The 19,196-nt window shown below is 39.4% G+C and overlaps 2 protein-coding genes across 3 annotated transcripts; both read right to left on the reverse strand.

Annotated features, from left to right (window-relative positions):
* Nucleotides 1-295: 295 nt before the first annotated feature.
* Nucleotides 296-4,811, reverse strand: LOC127782755 (uncharacterized). 2 transcript variants are annotated; one of them, XM_052310023.1, is made up of 10 exons: nt 4,640-4,710; nt 3,298-3,375; nt 3,039-3,120; nt 2,899-2,912; nt 2,656-2,763; nt 2,355-2,437; nt 2,184-2,259; nt 1,445-1,630; nt 905-1,033; nt 296-640 (listed from the first exon to the last, which is right to left on the reverse strand). In XM_052310023.1, the coding sequence occupies exons 4-10, from the start codon at nt 2,899-2,901 to the stop codon at nt 473-475; spliced, it is 753 nt and encodes a 250-aa protein (XP_052165983.1). In that variant the 5' UTR covers nt 2,902-2,912; nt 3,039-3,120; nt 3,298-3,375; nt 4,640-4,710; the 3' UTR covers nt 296-472. The 2 variants fall into 2 exon arrangements, with proteins under 2 accessions (XP_052165983.1, XP_052165982.1); XM_052310022.1 differs by lacking the exons at nt 2,899-2,912; nt 3,039-3,120 and having other exon boundaries at nt 4,640-4,811.
* A 1,418-nt stretch (nt 4,812-6,229) lies between these two features.
* LOC127782890 (putative methylesterase 14, chloroplastic) lies at nt 6,230-10,335 on the reverse strand. The gene is made up of 5 exons (XM_052310168.1): nt 9,205-10,335; nt 7,385-7,624; nt 7,154-7,297; nt 6,935-7,069; nt 6,230-6,806 (listed from the first exon to the last, which is right to left on the reverse strand). The coding sequence occupies exons 1-5, from the start codon at nt 9,508-9,510 to the stop codon at nt 6,441-6,443; spliced, it is 1,191 nt and encodes a 396-aa protein (XP_052166128.1). The 5' UTR covers nt 9,511-10,335; the 3' UTR covers nt 6,230-6,440.
* Nucleotides 10,336-19,196: the final 8,861 nt, after the last annotated feature.

Below are 19,196 nucleotides of genomic sequence, written 5' to 3' on the forward strand. Positions count from 1 at the left end.
ACAGGTTCCAGGTCCAGCAGCATGAATTTTCACAAGAAAGACATGTAATGTATTCAACTGCAACTCGGCAAGACGGCGTCTTGTTCAACATACGCGGCCATGACAGTTATGCAACAGCAGCTTATGATTTAGGCATCAGTAGGAAACTCGGAGGATTTTTGCAGGACTTTTGACTAGTTCCTGTAAAATTCCTACGTTCCAGAGAGGCCTTACTGAAACTCAAAACCAATGAAAAACATGACATAGAAAGGAAGAGGCACCACCATCAGAATCAACATGAGAACTGTACCATAGGGGACAGATAAAACATGAATATCTCTATGTTATGTAATGTTATGTTGTTTCTAGTTTGGACAAGTGAAGCATACATTGGTACAAGAGTACAAACTCCACTCAGACCAGGTCCGGAAATAAGCGCCGGACATGGCGGTGTTTGTGATACGCCTCTCACAAGCTAAAAGCCTAAGCCGGTTTATTCCTCGTCCAATGCATCGGAAGAGCCATCCTTGAGATGGAGGTGCTTCTCCCTTCTCTGGAACTCGGTAAGGCCTTTCCCGCTCCCAGTGACACCGACCTTACCTCTGTGATCATCCGGTGACTTGAAGATGCTCTCCTTTTTGCGACCGGAAAAGAACCCAACCTGAAAGCAAACCACCAAAGTCAGGATAACAAAGGTAAAAGGGAGGAAAAAGTAATTCTAAACCAAGCAGTAAGGGTCTGCTGTGATAAACTAAAAAAGCAGGGATGACTCACAAATTCTGTTTGGATTTGGGGGCATTGCCCACCCTTAAAATAATAAGGAAGTTCTAGACAACATGCTAGATTTTGAGGTATATATAGCACCTTACATCCTTCTCAGAAAGAGGTGCCTGGCCAAGTTAGAGTGGGGTGGCAGAGACAGTACCTTTTTGGCTTTCCCTTTGGTCGTTTGGAACTGCTGCCATGCATTCTGCCTCTTATTTTGTGCAAATTCTAGCTGCTCAAAGCGGGCTTTTGACTTGAATGCATGGATCTTCTTACGCTTTGTGGCTTTCTGCAGATACAAAGGTCAGTCAGAACATATGGCCCCACAGGATGTAGCTTCAGAGAATGCAATGCTGAGGCTTGTACATGTTATCTTACCAGGTTCTCATTAAAACAAGACAGCATGAATACCAGATAAACATAATCTTAGAACTACATAAGGTTACTATACCTGAGGTTTTCATGAACATGAATATGCTCACTTGTATGTGTGGTACATGATTACAATTTACAAATATCAGTACCAAGGCAAACAGATCCAATCGTCAAATTGAGTCGTTTCATTATTAAGGGCACACGATAGGTGGATGTGAGAGTTTCTACCATAGTTGGAAAGGCACGTGCAGAATGGTAGCATATGAAAAGTAATATCCAACTCCCTCGCATTTTTAAATATAGAAGAAAAGAAGGATTAACTTACCACATCCTCCGGATCATTTGGATCGATACGGAGTTTGGTGGGTAAGCTACGCATCTGAAAGTCAGATGTTGCTGCCTGTTCAATTTTCCTCTTTATTGCCATTTTGGTAGCTTCAGCTTCCTTTTCAGCTTGACGCAAAGCATCAGCAGCTTCTTCCTCAAGTGATCTTACATTAGCAGGGTCAACCTATATGAGGCAGCAAATTAACTGTTTGCATGCAGCACCACAAAATAAGGAACCAAGCACAAGGTAATCTGATTTCCTCTTTACACTGTTGAATAAAACTAATATTTGCATAAATTCTAGCAAATGTCCTATTTATTACATTATTTGCATTTTCAAGTTGGGACTTACAAAATTGTGAGTTGCGCTTTGGCCAAAACGGAAGACGTGGAATTTGTCAATGATGAAATGACTATTAAAAGCCAGGCAAACACAAAAAAAAACAACTAAATGGATCCTAAGCAGGATGAAATTACAGCAGGATGATGCAGCTACAAAAACACTTCATCAGTAGAAAAGGCCTGCAGATATAAACTGTATAGTATTTAATCCACAGAGTATCAGTATAAGTTTATGGAAACTTAACCACTTGCGTGCTAGGGAAAAACATCATTGTGGAAGTTTATACTTAGTGTGATAATCATAAATTAAATGTCACATCTAGTACCATACAAAATTGTTCAAAATTTTGCTAGTGATGCAGTAAGGAAAATCCAATCGCCAAAGATGAGCATACCTCCTCTTTGTTTCCCCAGCCCTCAAAGCTTACATAATAGCCGTTTTCTGTCAGTTCTTCAATTGTTGCATTGTACCTGACAATTCAGCTAATCAAATATGTTGTAATAGAACCTAAACAGAAAAGGTTGAATGTTTGAAACAAGAAATAGGTGCATTAGAAGAAACCTACCACTCCCCATCTTCACTCCACACAGCTTGCACTTTAGTCCCAACCGCAAACTTCTCATGGGATTGCGAAGGGTCATCCAGTGCCTAAAACCAGAGAAGTATGTTAGCATAATGATACATCTCAGAAGATCCACGTGCATGAATATTTTCTATATGAGTAAAACAAATGTAAAACTTCCAAATCTCCTGCTGGTACATGGAATGGCTGACACATACTGATGATCAAGGCAACTAAATAATGCGGAAGTTCAACAATGATGTCTTCCAAAAATGAAAAAAAATATAACAATGAAGAGAGCTACCTCTGACTGCAGTCCGCTTGAATAATTTGGCGGTGATAGACCTACATCATTCTGGGTGTTCCCACTTTGATTTGCAGTTGCCAAAAGCTCTTCTGTTAATGTAATAACCTGCAGTTATTACAGAAAATCACATTAAGTACAACACAAGAACCAACCTCCCAATATCATTAAATCTGTCCATATTTAGCGATTCAAACTTAGAGAAGCAGCATCAACACCCAAAATCGGAAGGAGGTACTCTACCATGAGACACAGACCTGCAATCAATCAAGATAAAGGGTAATGGACAACTTTGAAGCCATGGAATTTTAGATTTAGTGGTCATTACTATTAACATGGTTGCTCAGATATTCCCTACCATTGACATATTCAACCTTTCTCACCTTTCAAGGTTACAATAAAACCTAAATGCCCCACAAAAATGTTGCAAGCTGCCTTTTCATGCTACCTTGTTGGGCATGGCTCCTTGTAAGAAAGAAGAAAAAGGGATCGATAGCAATAGAATGAAGAGCAAATATCCTTTTGTAGAAAATCATCAAGTCATATTAGCATTAGTGTACAACATATGGCATCTGACAATTAGTTGATACCTAGCAACACAAAGTACACAGCAGCATAACATACAACATGCAGGATACTCACCTCTTGAAGTTCCTTTTCCATATCAAGGTATTCAGAAATTCCAGGATCATCGTTTTTCTCCTTGATAATCTTCCTAACCTGCAATAAGCAAAGAAAGATTACACAAGATGTACATGAACTAATTGCTCAGAAGCTTTTCATAACAAAAATGGATTTGGGGAGAAATAAGAATTGAATGGAACTCAGCTAGGAGGAGGAATACCCATAGCAGTCTGTCTAGCTCATTTACTACCACACATTTACTACCACAGGCTTTGTGCAAATGAGTGATCAACTGATCAAAAAGTTATAGTTTTCAGTCAGACTGAAACAGAGCACCATGAGTTTATAGAAGATCATATGATCATTAGTCGATCTAAAATATCAAAGTCTAAGTGAGAAAAGAATCTGATAATAAATAGATTAAAAGGAGTGAGCATATTATAACATTAAACATTTATTATCACAACAACACAAGCTCAAGCCTGGAAGTTGGAACATACATCAAAAGGTTTCAAATCTTAAGCACCAGGTACATTCTGCAAAACCCCTAACTACATGAACATTGAGAGGTGCATCCTTTGTGCCCCAGTAGGTAGGTAATCTATTACATGAACACACAAAGTGGCAACCTTTGGATATGAGCATGTAATATATTACCAATATTTCCAGTAGCCGGTGCTTCTTTATTAACAAAAAAGGATCAATTCTTAAAGGAAAAACATGATACTGGCAGGCTATCCAGCAGCTTTCTGAATTTTTTTTGTCAGTTCTCAACGCCCTCCCAACTTAGCAGAATTTTCCCCCAAAGTATCTATTGGTGTTGGCCTATACAAATCCTCAGAATAATAGCAGTTTTTTATGCCTAACTGTTCTTCCATAAGATTGTCTGTGTTGTAAATAGTGAGAAATGTAGCCAATGCTACTTATGACTAGCATACCAACATTAACAGACGCTAACCACACAAAGGCATACAAGTAGACATTTGTAAGGTCAAATCACATACTACTTCAAGCTAACCTGCATCAAGTTCCTAGCAATCGACAGGTATGTACTAGAATTTAAAAACCAACTAACGTTTGAATAGATATGCACTCTGCGCCTAACCATGCGTGCAACAAAACCCTAGAATCTGAAACTCGAACGAAATCGAGACCTAATCCACGGAGAAAGAAACAGCATCTGTGACAGCTCGAAAGACCTAAAATCACGCGACTGCGCGTACTCCCTCTGCCGCAGAGCACAATCTCCACATCACGCTCGTGAAACTGTACGGGGCAAATTCGCAGGAAGAGTTTAAAGGAGAAGAAAAAAAACAGCTTCACCACATAGATAGGTAGGATAGGGGTTAGGGCGCGAGACCTCGCGGAGCTGCTCCTTGTAGGTGGAGAGATTGGAGGCGAGCTCCTCCACGCTCAGATCCTCCATGGCCGCCTCGCCTCGCCGCCGATGCCCTCGCCTCCGCCGCCGCCGCCGCCTCGATTTGATTCCTCAATTCAGACTCCTCTTTTTTTTTTTCTGTAGGATTTTATTTTTTTTTCTTTCTTGGGAAGATAATAAAGAAGAGGGGAGAAGAATCAGAGGCCGACTCGTTTTTGCCTCTTCTTCCACTTGGGCTTAGTTTCCGGGCTCAATTAAACGAGACATCACATTCTCAAGCCCATCTGATATTGGCCCATGTAAGGAATACGAGCCCACCTAGTGGCCCTGCCCTTTACCCATATATTCGTCTCCTTTTAATCTTTTCTCAAGAAAATTTTTAAAAAATTATCGTGATCCAAGTAATAATTCTCATGCTGCAGATACACTATGAAATGATGATGATTTTTAATTTTTTAGCAAAACGTGTAAACAAGTTTAACAGTAGATTAGAGTAAATATTACCAAACCACAAGTATTATGGTCCAAGTTACCGAATCAAAAAGGTTTTGATATATGGCACGTGCCGCGGGTAATATGGTCAAAAAGTTTCACAAAATCACATAATTATCCAAGTTTACTTCTTATTGTTATAGCAAAGTAAAAATGCTTAAACTTAGGTAGCTACAAGCCTACAACTTGTACATGATAGATCGAAGTTACAAATTTGCGAGAATGCTAATTCGCGCGTGCGCGTTGCCAGCGCGCACTTCCGGCCCACAAGGCCCACGCACGCGCGCTTCTTCTCTCTTTTTTCTTTTTTTTTTGACACCGCCGTTTCTTCTTTTTTTTTTTCGTTGTTCACTGTTCCTGCCGTACGGATAGAAGAAAAAATCGTAATTAGTTTAGATTAGTTTCCTATTTTTTTACTAGTGATTAGTTTACTAGTAATTTTAAAACTTAACTTTAAAATTTTCAAATCTGGACTTGAAAGTTTTTGAATCTGAGTTAAAAGTTTTCAAATCTCGAGTTGAAAGTTTTCAAATCCGGGTTGAAAGTTTTCAAAATTTGACTTTAAAATTTAAATCTTAAATCGAAAGTTTTCAAATCTGACTAAAAAATTTTCAATATGTTAGTAAAAAAATCTCCTGAAAAAAGAAAGAAAAATATTGAGAATCTTCCCTAATTACCCGTCATTAGTGTTAAGCGTAAACTAATAGAGTAGTTATAGGAGGGAAGTGTGCGCCGCTGGCGCGCACGCGCCAGCTAGCCGCCCCCACAAATTTGATAGAGTATTACTATAGAACTCATAGTAATTGTGGATCAAATAATAATTAGTCAAATTATATGCCCCCCTGTGGTTTTACACAATTTGAACCATAATACTTGTGGTTCTGTAAAATTTATATCAGTTTAAGATCGATGGTATGTGCAATTCTGAAACCCCACAGTGGATGAAAAACCAGAGATTGAGATTTGCAAAGCAGGTAAGGAATCTCCACAGAGCTACTTGGACATGTGGACTGGGGCATTGGCACATTGCACCTGACAAGAGACTGCAAGATGAAAATGTTCAGACTGAAGAACCTGTAATTCACAAGGTTAAACATATATCTGACTGAAGATCTCTCATAGGCTCATTCTCTATACTTGATCACAAAAGAAGAAAAAGGAACAACATTTTTTCGTCTTCCTACTGGTACATTATTATTCTGGCAGCCGACTGGTTTCAATTGATCCTGGTATTTCCTCCTGTTTGCAACCTATGTGCTACTACCCTTACATGTACATACACAATACAAAGTCATGATAATTTCTCAGTTTTCTCTTCTTCTGTCTTAGCCTCTGTTGCCTCTATCGCCTCCGTCTTCGCCTTGCCTGGGAGCAGCGCCGTCGGAGCTTGAATCTGAGCGATCTCAAGCAAGATCTTGTTGAGGGATTGCGGCTTCGAGAAGAAGGGGCAATGGTCGCCACCCTTTATCTTGAAGATCCCGTCGGGCGGGTTCTCCCTGACCAGCTTCTCCTGGACATCAGGCGAGAGCATTCGATCATCGAGCGTCTGGATGAAGTAGCGTGGGACGGTGCCATAGTTTTCTGGGGTGAGGGAGAGCTTCTCCATGATTGGGGCTAGAGGGATGGGCCTCATGGACACTGCAGCCAGCACGGTATCCTACAGTTTAATGTGCATAAAATTATTAGCTAGCCCACTGAAAACATAAACTGGCAATATGTCAAGGAATGCGAAATTAGCTTTTTTTCCTCGGTTGGCAAGACAGCACAACAGTAGAAAACATGTACCTTGGAAGGACTGGTGTTGAAATATAGCCCCTTGATCTGCTGTTTGTCAAACATGAGCCCAGTAGGAGGCTTGTCCTTACCATTTCCGTAAATTAAAAGCTGTGATTCTTGCAAGAAAACATCTGCAGATGCGAGCTGCAAAAACATAGTGTCAGTTGCTATCCTGCAGAAGTGCACATGCATAAAAATGCACATGATGCACATGAAGAGAGTACATACTTCCTCAGAGAACACGTCAAAGGGCCTCTGGCCATCTTTTACCATTGTAGCGGTAAGAAATATAGCCTTTGATATCTTTTTGGGGCATTGTTCTAACGCATATGACACACTTGCACCTCCACAACTATGGCCGACCAAAATAACCTGCATGAGTGTTGACATGTACACAGAGATCAAACACAGAGTTTTTTTTCATAGTTTTCAACATAAGACACTAGATGTAATGCTCACCTTCTCATTCTCAGGAAGTTTATTGAGGTAGTCGATTAAGGGCTTGGAGTAATCTGCTAATGTAGCTATGCTGTTTGTGTCAGCATTGTCTATACCAGAACCTGTGAGATCTAAGGCAATAGGATCAAGACCAGCTTCCTCCAAGAGAGAAATGGTCTTGTACCAACACCAAGCACCAAACCCTTCTCCATGAACAAGAACAATTTTCTTGGTTTCTAAGTTCTCTAAAACGATTTGGACCTGAAAAAATCAATCCCAAGGGAAAAACAATGTGTGAGAACATGCAGTCCATGTAATAGAAATATAGCTACTAACATGCAAAATTATTTCAGAATTGCCCATGTGAAACATGAAACAAAGAATTGAAGCAGAATAAATTGTATATTAAGGGCAATTGGGGTTCCCTCCTCCTAGTGTACATCAGCTCCTAAATACTACGTTAAATCACCACAAGAAGCACCATGAGAAAGCCTATGTCATCTTTAGCATTGAAAAGTTTTTTTTTTCTATAAGAGCCAAAGAACATTTTTCTTCTTAATTTGGATTAGACAAGGCTAAGGACAAAGGGACAAAAGAATATAGCCTGTTTCTTTGTTCCCATATAGTTGGGACCATAGTTTTGAGAAAGGACATACAGCTAAGTCTACTGACCAGTGATCACTGCTACTGGAATACAAGAAAACAGAGAAGAGAGTTATCAATTGAGGATCAATATAAAATGGGGAAAATGCTGTGAACTATGAGGCCACTGATGAGGTCCTAGCACTGTCTTGTAGTCCTAATAGCATACAAGTTTCTTCAAGATACTACATATCCTTGTCTTATGTGTCAATCACCAGCTGTACACAAAGATGCCTTTCCAACACAGAGTTGAAGATTTCAGAAAATTGGAGAGAGCTCAAAAGTATCAACAGGTAGTTGGGTAATGGAATTAATCATGAAGCAACAGAAATCATGGACTGAAACAGCAAATGCTTTGCTGTTGATATTCCCGTCAACAAATCTTATTTAGAAACCAACTTGTACTCACTGGGTATGAATGGTTACACCTGCAGACCTGCTTCAACATATCTCATACTCTCAGAACCTCGCAAAACCGCTTTTAACTTATTTCATAACATCAAGAGCGAATATTCAACTATATATAGAATTATAGATATGAAATGCCTACTGATTGTATATCAAAATCTATCTAAAGTCTAAACAAAGAGACTACGAAGAAATATCTCAGAAATTTCCGGTGTACAAAGGAAGACATTGTTCAATTAACATCAGAAAAAAATATAAATCTACCCAACTCATTGAATTATCCGCAGTCACAGACAATCCTACACTAACAACAAAATAAGCCCAACTAGTTAAACTAGAGCAGCCAGACATTAAAGAACAGAGCAAATCGGCTAATTTGAGGACAATGCTGCAGTCAAGGCATCGTCGAAATGCCAACTGAAAATGCAAGGAACTTCGAAACTTAGCACTAACAAGATGATCATAAAAACAGGAAGCTTCCAAGTACCGACCAAACACCTTAAACAACAAAATGTATGACGACAAGACGAAAGATGCTACTAAATGACAATCATTAGGGCCAAATGATGAACTGGTCCTGCAAGAACTATTGACAGCCGCAAAATTAGGCAATATGCCCTTCAACTGGCCAAATACTAATGAATCACAAAAGTTTTGCATCAATATACTCAACACAAAATACAGTAATACACAGCACAACTGCACAATTCTACGGTACCATTTGGTATGAACTTGTAAAGACAGAAGCAGCAGAAAGGGGAAGGTGATGAGGTGAGGTGAGAGAATCTTACGGGCTTGGCACCGGTGACGGAGTCCGGGAGGTCGCCGCGGCGGCGTGAGCTGGTGGAGCCAGGGCCGATGCGGCGGGACATGGAGCCGCCGGCGTCGATGCGGCGCGACATGGAGCCGCCGGCGTCGAGGTGCTGGTGGATGGCCATGGCCAGCGCCTGCCGGTGCAGGAGCTCCTCCTCCGCGGGCGTCAGCTTCCCGCCGCCACCGCCGCGCCCCGACCGCGCGCTCCCCATCCGCTTGCTCCGCGACACCGCCGCGCCGCCGCGGTGCTCCTTGCGCGACATGCACCGGAACGCGTTCCCCATTTTGGGACGAGCAAATATCAAACAAGCTTGTGGAAATCAAGAGAGGGAGAATTTTTGTAGGCTCTCGAGAAGAAACAAATCGGCAAAGATGAGCAAGAGCCGACCTCAGCTGATGAAATCGAGACGGGAAAACGAGTGTGGGAAGCTGTGATGAACTCTAGTAAGATTTAAGCCAAAACAAAAAGAGAGAGAGGGAAAAGAACAGAAGAAAAGAGGAAACTTTATGAGAAAAACTCGACTTGTGCTTCAACAGTGTGGAATTCAACAGCAAGCTGCTGACCCTGGACTGGGAGTGGACTCGCAGAGGAAGAAATCAACACGAAGAACAACAAAAGAAGAAGAAAAAAAACTTTGGAAACGAAAAAAGAATGGGGGAAATCAAGAAACTGTGAGCCCGGAGAGCGGCAAGATTGGATTGATGCGACGAGCCATCTATCTATGACTACGAGACGAGTGATTTGAACCGAATCGACGAACTCGAAGCAGAGAGAGAGAGAGAGAGAGAAGACAGTGTCCTGGGTGGACAGAATTTTCTTTTCGTTTGGCGAAGCAAAAGCACGGAGCGCAGATCTGAAAAAGAACAGGCAGAATTTATGAGTGGTCCTAACACCTACTCCTAGTCATTTCCCACGCAAATCTCGCCAAAACCATTAACATCTCTTGCTCATCTGGAGCAGAAAAATTCGCAGGAGGAAAAGAAAAACAAATGAGAAATCTTTGGAAAAGCTCTAGGGCGGTTTCTTGGGAAATGCTGTCTCTTTTGCTGGTGTGTGTTGTGTAGACTTGTAGTCTTGTAGTACACCTCTTTTTTCTTTTTCTCTCTTCAGTTTCAGAATTCAGAGTTTCTCTTTCTCTTGTTTGTCTGGTTTGGTCTGCCCTGTTGACCACCACCCTGTCCTCCTCCTTTCTTCAGATAAAGATAAAATGGCAGCTTCCTTTCCTTCCCTTTCCAATTCCTCCCTCTCCCTGCAATAATTATTTTTCTGTATATATAATTGCAACCATATTGTGGTAGGGACTTTAGACCCTATTGGATGAATCCATAAGATAATCTTATTTTTGTTATAGCTATTTGAGGGTGTAAAAAATAAACTATTATAATTATTACAAAGTTAAAACTTACTCCTACTTCAGAAAATATTCTAAGAAAATTTTATATAGAAAGTATTTTGCACGAAGTACATCGTCTAGAAGCTTGGGAAGCATGCAAACGGAAAGCAAGGTTCTTCGATTCTTCTTCCTTTTTTTTTCCTTGCAATACTCTAATCTCTTTCTATATATATATATATATATACAATTGCAAGCATATTGTGGTAGGGACCTTAGGGTTCTTCAATTCTCTTTCACCTGGTTTTCTTTTCACCCATGTGGATATCCTGGTCTGCCTTTTTCAGATCCAAAGGCCCTGCCTTTTTCTCGTTTTATAAGCATGCAGGTTACTCCCAATTTGTTTTGATGAAAGATTAGGGGGGGTTTGGGAACTAGGGACTAAACTTTAGTCCCTCTCACAAAAGTATAAGTCCCTCTCGTAAGGACTTATATTTTTGAGAGAGAGGCTGAAGTTTAGCCCCTCTCTCCTATACACCCCTTAGGTGTTTGTCTAGCTTTTGAGGCCCAAAATTTCCTCTCCCTCCGATTAGGGCAAAGGAATTAATGATTGTCATCTTCTTTACCTATGAATTGCGAAAAATAGCATCAAACTGGTGATGAACGGAAAAGAAAGCACTGTTGGAGTAATTTCATTTGCCCCATGTCCTTTCTTGATTCTTTATTGCACCGTTCTGATATGATAGTGATATAACGAAAGTGAAGGCCTGAATATTACTGCTAGTACTAGCACACTAGTGTGCTTTTCCTCACGTGTTAGGGAGTACACCGTGCATGCTGAAAAAAAAATAAAAAGTGTGTGTTGACTTCGATGGGGTAAAATTATTTTCAAGCAAGTGGAGTGTCTTAAAAAGTAAGCAAGTGATTTCGGTTTTCTTATCGTTAATCGTTTTTAAAATCACTAATTCAGTATCCAAAACAAAATTATTGCCGCTTATAAGTCATAACCCCAAAAAGAAGTATTGTTTCAATGATAGAAAAACAAACCCAAATTAATAGTTGCATTGCCTGCCATGGTTTAGCCTATATTTTGTGCAAATTTAGCCTATGCGTAGTGTAAAATTATGCTTAGTGATAAGTAAGGGAATTTAGGAGTAAAACCGTTGTAGAAACCCACAAATTTAGAAAAACACACATGGAGTAGTTTTTAAAAAGATCACGGCAATTGCCAGTGTTATATCAATATTTGAGAAGAAAGGTGCCTAAAAACACACATATTTTTTTTACAAGAGGGAGTAGTTAGCAGGTGATAAACTGATCATGAGATAGCAACACGGCATGGATGAAGCTTCATTTAGGATTGTATAGTACCATGCTATGGCAATGATGTTGAGAGGTAAGCTTAAACCACCAGGGACGGCAGTTGAATATATATCTGAATTGGTATTATTTGACGACGACGATATGAGCGCAGCTGTCACGGCACGTCTTACAGGCTTGTACATTAGCACAAAGCTAGCCTTAATTATTCTATCAGAGACAAAAGAAGAGCATAAATTTATTAAATCCTTAATCAGTTTGATAGGTGTACCATTGTACCAAACAGACAGAATGAAGTTAGGACAAATAAGAATGAAGTTAGGACAAGGAAAAAAACATTAGAACATAATTAATTGGGTTATTATCATAAACTCAAAAAATAAAATTATCTAATATTTTAAAGTAACTTCTATATAAAAAGTTTTCACACGAAACATATCATTTAGCAGTTTGAAAAGCGTGTTAACGGAAAGATAAATTCTGTATGTTAATTATGAAAAGAACGGGACCTAATCTCTCTTAAGTTAACAGTTCTTGTCGCCTAATTTGTTCCAATCAATCTAATTCTGGGTCAATGGCATCATCACTTTGTAGTTTGTACTGAACTGAGACGACCCAAATTATGTCAAAATTAACAGCATACCTATTGATTATGAAAATGACAGGATTAGTAGGAGTGAAGTAGTAGTAGTCCAGGAGTGATAGGGGAGCAGCTTGTACTAGCTCTACTTGCAGGTTGCAACGACGAACAACTAGAGCTCAACACATCGCCGCACCAGACGCTCCAACTACTAACAACCCACACTATTACACTAACCTTGTCATGACCTAATTCCATCGACTTGTAATGGCCTGATCGGTGGAGAAAACATGAGTTTGTGATGGTCAGTCAGGTGCTTAATTACCAATCAAATTAGTTAAGCTACGCAATTGTAATATTCAGTAATGTAAGCAACAATGCATGCATCATCTTGTGGTATGTTTACTGATCTGTGTAACATAATATATGGCATTCTACTATGGCTAGATACTTAGATATTGCCAAGAATATTTGATGTTTAGGACTAGATTTAGTTAAACATTTTTAAATTTTAGCATCAATTTTTATATAAAAATATGTTTAGAAAATTCAATAAGTTTATGGTATTATATATTATAGTACTTTTCAAGGCAAATTTGCCCATACCATTTGCTTTTAATTTCAAACTAAGCATTTGGGATGCTATTAATGGCTAAAGTTTCAAAAGTTTGACAAAAATCGTGCCATATACGTCAAATATTTTTGACATGTGAGAGTAGCAATTAAGTTGGTTATGTTTGCAATTACTTTCTGCCTTTTGCCTTTTTTTTTTCCTTTTATTCCTCTGAAATCCTGATGAGAGAGCATAAGAGAATGCATGTGTTCATCATCAAGAAGCAAACCACAAATCCCAGCTATCTGTGACAAAGACAAGGGATGATGATGAGAGGGCCAGCTCATCAAGATCCATGCACATGAAAACTGAAATCTTCAACTTCTTCCTGCTTAGGAGACAGAGTGATCCCTACTGGAGGGATTTGCCAGCCACTAAGCCCACCCATGAATCATTGATCACAGTTTAATCTGCAACAGAATCATTCTCTGCAACACGTTTCCCGTGTAATTTAAATTGCTGAAGTGCATGCTTGATTCATCAGCTTTTAAATCCACTTTTATTAAATAGCCTTCCCTTTGTAATCTCCCTTTTGTTATTTCTGATTTTAATGAGAAAAAAGAATCAGTATCAAGATTAGTGCTGTATGCATCTTTATCTGTCATTATCATGTATTAATGCAGCTCCTTTCTAGCTTCCCATTCCTTTCCTGATAGTTGCCTGTCTGTTGCTTTCATCTGCTCATAAGATTCATTTAATAAATTCTGAAGTTAATGATCGGATGGGCTGAGATTATTAGTTGACTGTTTGCCTAATCAGCACTTCCTGTGCTAATCAGTCAGTCCGGTACCAAACTGCCATTTACATATGTTGCAACTGAAGATGGTAAACAACACACAAACCGTCCAATCCTATTGTAACTAGTATACTAAAATAATTCAGAATTTCAGTTCAAAATTTTCTTTCCCAGCCTATTATACTACCAAATGAAAATAAAACAATCCAACAACTAGCCATCTGAAATTGAGGACTCCAGATCTCAAGAATTCCAATCAATTAGAGTATAATTAATTAAAGAGGGAATTACTAGTACAAAGAATCTATAGATCACTGCCACTTGGTGCAGCTTTCATTCCCTGTCAAACAGGGAAGTGCATGTCATTTTCTGCCCTTTTTTTTCCTCTCTGCAAAAGAAGTGAGATGAATGAACAAGCAGGTAGCTAGAGACAAGAGAATTATGCTCTGCATATGCATCAAGCAGAAAGATGGATTGATCTTGATGATGATAATTTGTACCTGTCTGCACCGGAGAATATCTGCATATTCTACTCCTGCAAACCCATGCAAAAAGGAGAAGCAGCTTTTAACCACTTTGTTTAATGCTTAATTGTCGTGGTTATGCATGCTAGTGATGCAACGGAGGCATGTTCCGCATGTGAATTAAGTAAAGTTTAAAATTAAGAGGGATGTACTAATCACACACACATGTGACGTTTATTTGACCTAAAGTACAGCAGTGATTAATAATTACTCAATTAAATGCTTATATCTACAGAAAACTCCATGCCTGAATGGGGCATGTGTCCTGGCTGGCTAGCTTTACATGATTTATGCTGTTATCAGTAGGCAAATGTGTGTTGGAAGAAAATATCATACTAGCGATTTCATGCAAACTATGAAGCTATTTTTATAAAATAAAAATGATGAACATTCATTCCTGCTCCATGGTTCATCGGCGTCACCAAAGCAATGAATAGTACTGCTTGATTCCTCTGCCTTAAAATACAAAATATAGCAACTTTTATCACCAACATTTTCTTCTCAACCAATCATAACCCTTCACCATTCAATTTTCTCATATCCGTTCACTTCTAATCATAAACTTCTCATATTTAATTCTATGTACTTTTCTTAATAATTATTTATAACTCTAAAAATCCTTATATTCTAGAACGAAGGTATAAGTATAGTTTAAAGAATGCTGCAATTTGAAAAGTTCAACCTTGTTATTGTCATAGAGTATACAAACTCTGCTAAAGTCTGAAATTAATCATGCAAGAATGATGATCTAATTGTCTCTCTCCAAACTTGTTCTTTCGAAACGAATTGAAATGACGTTCCTGCTGGACAAGCTGCAGCATGACAAGTAGGCAGTTGTATGTATAGTACATTACTCTAGGTATAAATAATGCATTTGCCATTATATATGCATGTTCTTATGGATGTTATGTCCTTCAATTATAAGTATTGTGTAGTTAAAGTATGATTGCTTCCGATGGAAGTAGACTGAACTTAACTGCCAATATTATGGAGCAGGATACCCATTTTGTTCAAAGCGAGAAGTTATTTTTGTTTGTATACAACGAAGGAAGTGACTAGTAATGGTAGACCAATTTTCGGAGTTGCTTACGGTTTCCCTTATCGTTTTTGGCGCGGTTACCATGAAAACCACGAGACATACTGTATTATAATATAATGACACTTCAATTATACTATATTTTCTTATGCGACGATCAATTTGGAAAGGAGGGATTAGTGATTATAATATAATAACACCCCAATTATACTATAGTTACATTTAAAAGTTTTCACCTAGAAAACTGTGAAATCCCAATGCTTGGTGTATTTATTTATTTTATTTACTCTAAGTCATGTCCTGGTATAGCCTGTCGACAAATCATCTATTATTTAATTTACTCTTAATATATTTATACCATATCTTCACAAACTTTGATGCAACAATTGCTGAAAAAATAAATTTATTTTAGGATAATAAATAGGAGATTAAAAGAGAAAACTACGGTGGGCTGCCTTGCAAATCTCAGTTTACATATGGGCCCATCGAATCGAAGGGCCTATTATAGGAGGCAGCCCAACCCACAAACCCAATTAGCGACCCTTCCTTTTTACCTCCAGCGAAGTCCTCTCCGGCGCTGGCTTTCTCCTCCACGGGTCTAGGGTTCCGGCCACCGCCGCCGCCGCCGCACGGGTGAGAGAGAGTGAGAGGATGAGCGGGAGCGCGTTCAACGCGTTCAAGTCGCGGGTGGCGGTGGCGTGGAGCCCCAAGCTGTACATCACGCTGGTGCGGGGCCTCCCGGGGACGCGCCGCCTCCACCGCCGCACGCTCGAGGCCATGCGCCTCCGCCGCTGCCACCGCACCGTCGAGCACCGCACCACCCCTTCTCTCCTCGGCATGCTCACCCAGGTCAAGCGCCTCGTCGTCGTCGAGACCCAGGAGATGTACGCCGCGCGGAGGCAGGCCGAGGACGACCGCCGCGCGCCCAGGCCACCCCTCGTCGTCTCCCACCGCCCGCCCGCCGCTGCCACGCCCACGCCCACGCCCACGCCCACGCCCACTGCGGGCCACTAGACTCACCAGGTAACTTCCTCAAGCCTTAGCTGTTTCTCCTTGCGCGTTAGCTGTTTGACGTAATGCCCCATAAGAGAGGCTCTTCTGTTTGTGCCTGGAAATGTTCATTGGATATAATGTATTACATTCTTTCTTTGTTTTGATCTAATTCATGGTACATGTCTGGGCTTGTCAAACCTTTTTTTTTTTTTATATTGTGGAAATTTTTCATTAGAATCTTTTGATCTGTACAAAGAAATGGAATGATTAAAGGAGAAGACGCATTGGCCTAATCAGGCTAAAATCCATTTGCCTTGTAGAATACTAACTGTATTTAGATTCAATGTTTCTGTGCACAGCACTCTAAAGATCTCATGTGAAATGTTTAGCTCACTGAAAATTTATAATTAACTAACATTTGTGTTGAAGTTATTTCAGTTTTACTCATCAGAATTGCTCAACTTAGTATGGTTTCATTTAGAAACAAGTGCCGTGACCCTAATATGTTCCTTATCTTATGGTGGATAAGATACACATAACTGCTAACTTAACATGGGCATTGCCAACTTCAAAATAAGCTATCGAAAATTCGAAATGAATAGTCCCCTTAAAAAAAATAAGAATGATAAGATACATATCACTCCAAATATGCTACTTAGAGAGATGTCATTGTGAGATTGTTAAAATTGTCCTACTCCAAAATTTCATATTTTAAAATATGTGATCTTGTAGACTGTTGAATTTACACAAAATTAGCATGCCTTATTCATCCCTATCTTTTTCCGACGAGTCCAACCAAACCTGAGTGACCCATCCATTGGATACTCCCTTTCTCACCTCAATTTTGAGAGAGGAGGGATGCAACGCAAGGCTCTACCATTCCCTGCACTGGTCCATGGTTTTACCACTTGGGCATCATGTTCCCCCCACATTAACTTAGACAGGTTGTGTCACCAGCCACCACTCCCTCTCTGACATCACTCTCCCTCACACACAGACTACACAGTGCTTATCTCTATATGCCACCACTCTCTCCGACATAGTCTCTTTTTCTTTATTTATTTCAAGAACTACTTTTGACTCTTTATACCGAATCTTTTAGTTCCTTCCAGACTACACAGTAATTCTTGTTATACTTGATTAGAGCATAAAAAACTTTGTGCTGTATGACTACCATGTTTTACAATGCTAAATAAAGTCACTGAAATATTTTGATGAAAAAATTGTCAGTTTCAAAGTGATTATCAATCGCTAGCGTATGCACCATTCCTTTATCTTCATCTCTGGTTACTAGTTTTCAGTGTGTTGAAAAGGAGAGAGGCCATTATTAAGCCAAAATAGAAGACAGGGTTTTCCTTTTGAGTTGTGTTTTTTTCCCTTGCAACTGCTGTTCATGAACTTTCATGACTTTCTTGTTAGCATTGATGTTTGCGCTGCCTATTTTACCAAAGTTTGTTAGCATTTCATTTGTTCATAATGGAAATATCCTTCTACCATTCTTGTGTATTTGTAATTGTAACAATCTGACTTGTATTGTTGAAGTATTGTGAATATACATAGCTAAGTGCACTTGATCGTTACAGTTAATCTGATTGCAAAATTGCCTCCTTATATTCACTTTTTTTTTACTATCTTGTACAGTGGGCACCAGAAGCCATTCTTCAATCAAGACTGGCTACTATATGCTTGAGACTATCTTTGCTCTCAATGATGATTTCATTGAACCTGTTCTGGTAACTCATTATTTACCAAAGTGGTCTCATCAAGCTTGTACCTTTGAAGACCGTAATGTCTTGGCCTTTGTAGTCAGTTAAATGAATAAAGCCTTTTTGATATGTTGGTGCCACTGTCCAATCTTGTCAGTTACTGCTTCCTCTATCATCGAAATTATTGCTGCAAAATTCACATTCCATTTATGGTTTATCACTTCATTTCAACTAGGTAGTGATGAAACAGAATGGACCCTATGCATGCCATGCGGTAGAGAATTTATATGGCTGTGAGGCACATGTTAACGCCTTCATTAGACATGTATCTCTTATTTTCCCTGTTCTCCAACAATGTGCACTGTGTAGTGGAGCCAATCTTTTTCTTTTTCTTGTTCTCAACTGTGTACATTGGCGCCTTGCAAGGCTGCAAGTATTTTTGTGTTCATGTTTCTCAACACGTACGTCGAGTCCTTAGAAAAGGTTTCCAAATCTAGGCCCTCTTTTGTAATATCTAACTAATGAGCGTGCACGAGTAAAGCACGTCGATACTATTGAATGGAGTTAATTTGGAAAGAGTATTCAGTGTTGGTACTAACAAAAAAATATACGTACGTGATTATTCCATATAGCTCTAAAAAAAGTTGAGATTATTTTAAATTGATCAAACACGTTGGAGTCTTCGATTTGAACAGAACTATTTCTAAACTTGAACTCCAATCCATTTACGCGGAGCCAATGTCAAACATCACTTTTCAAGTATCCATTCATTATTTCACAAATATTACAAGTTACAGGGGCTGAAAAAATCGGAGACCATTTATCTATCATATGTTATTTTGTGAGAAAAAATCAAGCGATTTTCAATTGATAACAAACAGTCGCACACCGCTTCTGAGTTCTTACATGCATATCCTAATGGCATAGATTGGCCGATGGCAATATAAGCATACACAAGGACAAACTATAACTACACTAAATAAATGACATAACATGAACTGATTTTTTCATTTAATTAGATTAACGGTCTCATTTTTAGCCTGTGCTTGCTGCTGACGTTGTTGGTTGACTGATTCCTCATGCTGAAGTAGCCCTGGTAGCTCTGCAACGCCCTGCTCACTGAACACTCAA

The sequence above is a fragment of the Oryza glaberrima genome, chromosome 8, assembly GCF_000147395.1.
Source record: "Oryza glaberrima chromosome 8, OglaRS2, whole genome shotgun sequence".
NCBI classification, from domain to species: domain Eukaryota; kingdom Viridiplantae; phylum Streptophyta; class Magnoliopsida; order Poales; family Poaceae; genus Oryza; species Oryza glaberrima.